This window comes from Condylostylus longicornis, unplaced genomic scaffold (genome assembly GCF_029603195.1).
Source record: "Condylostylus longicornis isolate FDR11 unplaced genomic scaffold, ASM2960319v2 ptg000009l, whole genome shotgun sequence".
Classification (NCBI taxonomy): Eukaryota; Metazoa; Arthropoda; class Insecta; order Diptera; family Dolichopodidae; genus Condylostylus; species Condylostylus longicornis.
In genome coordinates this window covers 4,274,170-4,280,169 of record NW_026577978.1, presented here as the reverse complement: position 1 = coordinate 4,280,169, position 6,000 = coordinate 4,274,170, and the positions used below count along the sequence as shown (strand labels likewise).

Sequence of the window (6,000 nt, the reverse complement as noted above, 5' to 3'; positions counted from 1 at the left end):
AGAAATAATTATATATAAAAAATTCAAAAAATAGAATTAAAATGCTCTTTTTTTTCGTTTTATTTAAAATATATATATATATATATATATATATATAATTTTTTTTGTTTCAGAAAATAGGTTTGCATTACATTTATAATAGATTTACAATAAAGTTTTTAATTTAATTATTTGAATAAGTAAATAGAGAATGTATATAAGTTAATAATTATTTTGTTTTGTAAGACAGGGGTAAGGTTTAAAAAAAAATACTAAGTGCATACAAAAAATAGTGTTCACAATTACAAATATTTGTTCATGATAAAAATATTTCTTTTTAATAAATTTTTTTTTTTTTTTGATTTTTTGTTTTTATTTTATGGTATATATATAGATATAAAATTTGATTTTATCTTGCATTTTTAATACAAAAAATATATATATTTATATATATTTGTTCCTTTTTTTTATAATTATATACCTTTTTTTTAATAATATATGTTCTGTAAATAATTTTATTGTATATCCACTTAAAAAGAGGAAAATACACAATAGGAATGATTTGATATACATTATTACATTTACAACTAATTTATACAAAATACAAATACATTATATTATAAATTGTATAACTTTTCACATTTTCGCAAAAATTCGAGATATTACAGTGTTTACTATTATTATATTACTAATATTAATTTTTTTTTTTAATATTATTAAATATCAAAAAAACAAATATAGGATACTTTGATTTTTCCATTTGATGTGTTGCTCATCTTTTTTTCAATCTTTAATAATATAAAAAAAAAAATGATTTCTCTTTCTCTTTTTTAAATTCTATTTAAGTTAATTTTATTCATGATAAACTAATACCATGTGAACTCCATGATGATACATCTGTAATAGATGACATTTGTTGTTGAGATGAAGTAGTCGTCGATGTTCGATGATGTTGTTGATTATTATTTGATGAGTTCGATGTAGTGTTACTATTGCTATTACTACTATTATTACTATTATTATTAGTAGAATTATTATTGTGTCGTGTTGATGTTGTTGTTGTTGTTGATGTTGGATTTCGCATCACATCTTCAGCTGGGTGACAATGTGGCCTCGGGCCTGGTTCTGGTGTATATGTAAATGTTAAACCAGTTGCATAAATAATACCATCATTTCTTACTAATGATATAGGCACTTGTGTTGGCTGGCGAACCTTAATTTTTTTAAATGATTTTTTTTTTTTTTTTTGTTTTGTTTTTGGTGTAAGAGTATAAGAATAAATTATTTTAGTATATAATAAATCTGAAATATATTGTCATTTTTATTACCCAAAGCCATTCGCCCCTAAATTGTGAAATTTCCGGTACAACACATAATAAAGTTTCCGTGCATCGATACATCGTTTCGGCTTCAACATCACCGAACCATACTTGCAGATGCGGTGTAAAATTATCACCACTTAATTCAAGCATTGCAACATCACCACCACCATTGAGATTCAATGAATTTACAATAGGAACTGGAGTTACTGGTGTTCTATTGAAATTAAAAGTTAAAATCAAATCAAAAAAATTTTTTGATATGGGAAAGAAGAAAAATTGTAATGAGTTGTTGGACACTTTTGTTTGAAAATTTAAATTTTGAAAATAATTTTGAAACTTACGCAACTGGACCCATCCCCTCATAAAATTGATATTCTGCTTTGTCAGTCGATATGATAGTCCAACAGGCACCATCATTTATCATTTCTTTATTTGGCTCCTTTGGGCAAGGTGTTGCTTGAAATTGTATAATTTTTTCTTGTGATAGACACAAATACATTCGCTCTGTATCTTTCATATAAAAGGCACATTTATGTAATTGTGATACGGGATCATCAGCTTCTAATAGTGCCATTTGCTTATCAACTTTTCTAATTATTAATCTTGGTAAAGCCATACCAGTTACCGAACAGACTAGTTTTACTGTAGCTCCATAATGGACATAACCCTCTCGAACCTAATATTTTATATTTTAAATTATTACAAAAAAAAAAATCATTTTAACAAAATTTTATGATTAAAGCGAATTATATGACAAGAAATCTACCTGAAACTCTTCTGATTCACTTTCATTATCATCTAATAAATGAATTGTAAATGCTCCCCATTGAGTTGAACTAGCATGAAAATGACCATTTTCAACATGTAAATATCGCGTTGATACTGTTTGCGATCTTAAACGATTAAATAGAGCTACATTTGTACCACTAGCTATACATAAATCAGCATTTTTCAATGATTGTTTTTTCTTTGATGGTTTTGAAATAACTTTAATACGTCTTGAATTAAAAACACCTATATCATGTGCATTACCATAAAACATTTTAACTGATAACATAAAATGCTTTCTTTTATCGGAATCTGATATAAATAATGTTTTGGCAGCACAATATTGTTTTCCATTTAAATCTAATTGTTGCATATCTTGATCTGAATTGCCTATACCAATAAAGGCACACAATTGAGAACCTTGTTCAGTTTCACCTTTTTGTAACATTTCTTCTTGCCTACGACGCCAGCCATTCCCAAATAAATATATACAAGGTGGCGGACAAAAGAAACGTTTTTCATTACCATAAGATTTTTGGGCGACCTAAAATTAAAATAAGTAATCCGTATAACAAAATTTTTGACTTAATAATTATACGTTTTCTTTTAGTTTGAATTTGAGAAATATTTTAAAAATTAAATATGCATTATGATTAAAATTAAGTAACGCAAAATAATGGTTCCATAATCCAGATGTATATGAAATGTGTGTAAGTTTATTACATAAATATATTTAAAAGAATTTCGTCATTTAGAAATATTTAACTACGCAAACACAAATTTAGATTCGAAATAATTGAATACACTATATAGAATAATTACAAGACTTACTTGTACACTTAAAAATTATAATTTAAAATTAATTCAAATTTTTTTTTTGAAACTCCAGGTTAAGTTTTTAAGACAAATAATATTGCGATTCAAGTAATAGTTTTTAGTAAAACGGACACGAAATCTATCACTAATAATATATTAAAGGTGAAAAGGTTTATTAATACAATAAATTTTCGAGTAAATTATGTAGCATGTTTATAATTTTTAATTAAATTCTTTTGAATAAAATTTCCCACAATTGTTCAGTTGTTTCTATTTTTTTTTTTTTTGAATAATATTAATAATTACTTTAAATTTTTTCGATGATCATTTTCATTAATCTTAGAATAATTAAGATTGAATTTTTGATTTTTACAATAGATAATAAAAAAAAAAGCGAATAACTTTTACGTTTGGAAGTTTATTTTAAATAATTAACGCAGATACATTATTTGATTTCTAAAAATATACAAAAAAAAAACACAATAATTTTAATGATTTAATAAATTAATTACCTTTGCATGCAATATAACAATCACCATATCATTACGCTCTCTCATATAACGATCCATTGCGTCTCTAGTCAGTCTTTTATCTTCTATATGAGGTCTATATAATTGATTTGAACCACTACTACCACAACCACCATTTCCACTATTTGATGCTAAACTAGTTGGTATTAAAGATCCAGAATTTAATCTAGGTATAATCGTCGTTGCTGACATATGCTGATGATGATGATGATGATGTGGTGTAGATGGACTTGGTGGTAACATTGAATTAGCATTTAAATGATTTTGATTACTATTATTACCACTATTACTTCCACTATTTGAATTTGGACCACTTGCTGCTGTTGTACTTCCACCTATATGATGATGATGATGATTTGGTGGAGATGGTGGAGTTTGTGCATGTGCATAACCACCAGCACCACCTCCACCTAAGCCAAAATGTGGCATTATTGTGGTATCCGAATATTTATTGGAATGTAAATTTTTCATTTATAAATAAAAAAAAAAAATAAATAATTTTTTTTTTATAAAAACTGCCTTATAATTTTTAACCCAAGTTGCAATTGATATTTTTATATAAATTTTTTATTTTTACATCATTTTTTGGATTTTGTTTTTGCAACATAACCAATGTTGAGATTTTTGTTGTTGTTTTTATATATATATATTTTTTGTTATTTTCTTGTTTTTCTAAAAATATGAAGCATCAATTTGAGTACATTTTTGATGTGGGTAGTTTTTTTTTTTCTTTTTTTCTTTTTGAGGACCTTTTGAAGTTTACAAGATATTTGAAAATAAAAATTTTTGATTTTTCAATGGGTATAATTTTAAATATTTTGAAATATTTTTCATATTTATTTGATCAATAACTTTATTCTTTTGTATTTGTTGTATTTTCATTTAAATATATAGATATATCACAGCATTTTTTAGAAAATTTTCATATAAATTTTCAATTTCGATTTTTTTCTTTTTTTTTTTGTATGTTTCGTTTTATTAAATTTCTTTTTTTTTCTCTAAAAATTAATATTTGGCACGACTATTGATTCACTTAAAACTTATTTTTGTATTTGAGTTTTATCTTAAAATTTCAAAATTAATTGAAAAATTAAAAATTATTTTATTTAAATAACATTTAAAATAAAAATAAAAATTAATAAAAAGAAAAACTAAAAATGTTTGGAATTTTGCCGTCGTTGTCAACAACACACAGCTACTCTCTATATAGCATATTTTTTTTATGCTTTTCTTTAACTGACAGCAGCTGTCATATATCCTTTGCTAGTGTAGTGCTGGTGCTGCTGCTGTTGCCGTTGTTTCTATTTTAATTTCATCTGTCACTTTAAAGTAAATATGAATTTTTATGTTTATATACAAACATACATTATTTATGATAACTGAATTTTTATTAAATCCAAAATACAAAAATAAGAATTTCAATTTTGTTTTTTAATTAAATTTAAAACTAAAAAAAAAAAATTATCAATTCCGTATTTTTATATTTATTTTTTCCCAACGATTTTAATTCGAAAAAACATTGACACGAACTGAAAATTTCTACTCAGAATTTGAGTATTTTATGTTGTTTTCAATGTTCATAAAATTACCACAATGCTGTGTGAATTTTTTTTTTTTGTTTTTTTTTTTTTTTTTTTTTTTTTAATTTGAAGTTGAAAAAGTAAATAAAAGCGTGAGAAAAAGCGCTACGATAGTAAAGTGTTGCCGCAACATTATATATAATAATATTAAGTTTTAATTAATTTCATATTTATTTAAATGATTTTTTTTTAAAACAATTAATTATATAAAAATTTTATTAATTTTTATTTTCGTTTATTAAAGCTTATAATAATTTTATATATTTATTATATTAATAATTATTATATTCTAATTAAAAAATTTAGTATATGGCAACACTTGACGGAATTTCATTCATACATTTTCAATTTTTTATAATATTACATTTTATACGTTTTTGTTTTTGGTTTCTTATTTCTTTAAAAATACCGTTTCTCTCTTTCTCACTCATGTTTTAATAAATTGAAAATGCTCTCTCAAGTGGTCGTGGGAAAAATTACTTAAAGAGAACTTCTATACTATATACACACAAACACATTAAAAACTTTTATTCTAACACCTGTTTGAATTGGATTTTTCCCACGGTACCCTATTAATATTTGATATGTGATTTGTATTTTATAAATTAACACAAAAAAAAAAATTATTTTAAATGATGAAAATTTGTCTTTTCAATTTTTATTCAATTTACTTTTATAATTAAATCTTTTTCTAATATTTTATTGAAAATATTTTCATTGTTCACATTTTTTGTATTTCAATTAAATTTAATCAACTTTTATTTACATATCAATTAATTTATAAATTTGAGTTTTTTTTTTTCTTTCTTTTAATTCCCACTACATTCTGATAACGTACTTCACCAACTAAAATAATGTTACAGGAATTCTCTAATGACATCAAAAAACACTATACTTTTACATTATATTGAGAATTTTTTATTTTGAGTGAAAATTTTCTAAAACATCTCATTTTATTTAAGGTAAAAACCTTTTGGTTTATAACCTTATTTAGATTGTAAAATT

The 6,000-nt window shown here is 23.6% G+C and overlaps 1 protein-coding gene across 2 annotated transcripts; it reads right to left on the bottom strand.

The window, feature by feature from the left end:
- Nucleotides 1-472: 472 nt before the first annotated feature.
- On the bottom strand, nt 473-4,903 carry LOC129618582 (recombining binding protein suppressor of hairless). Of its 2 annotated transcripts, none has more exons than XM_055533415.1 (5): nt 3,398-4,903; nt 2,068-2,613; nt 1,643-1,977; nt 1,308-1,515; nt 473-1,192 (listed from the first exon to the last, which is right to left on the bottom strand). In XM_055533415.1, exons 1-5 carry the CDS (start codon nt 3,884-3,886, stop codon nt 836-838), a joined length of 1,935 nt encoding a protein of 644 aa, XP_055389390.1. In that variant the 5' UTR covers nt 3,887-4,903; the 3' UTR covers nt 473-835. The 2 variants fall into 2 exon arrangements, with proteins under 2 accessions (XP_055389390.1, XP_055389391.1); XM_055533416.1 differs by having other exon boundaries at nt 473-1,183.
- Between the last annotated feature and the right edge of the window lie 1,097 nt (nt 4,904-6,000).

Bases quoted from the DNA above. Each gene is read 5' to 3' on its own strand.
- LOC129618582 (XM_055533415.1), bottom strand. From the start codon at position 3,886: ATGAAAAATTTACATTCCAATAAATATTCGGATACCACAATAATGCCA. The intron at 1,516-1,642 runs GTAAGTTTCAAA...TAATTTCAATAG, and splicing joins GAGGGGATGGGTCCAGTTGC to AACACCAGTAACTCCAGTTC. The intron at 1,193-1,307 runs GTAATAAAAATG...AAAAAAATTAAG, and splicing joins TTAGGGGCGAATGGCTTTGG to GTTCGCCAGCCAACACAAGT.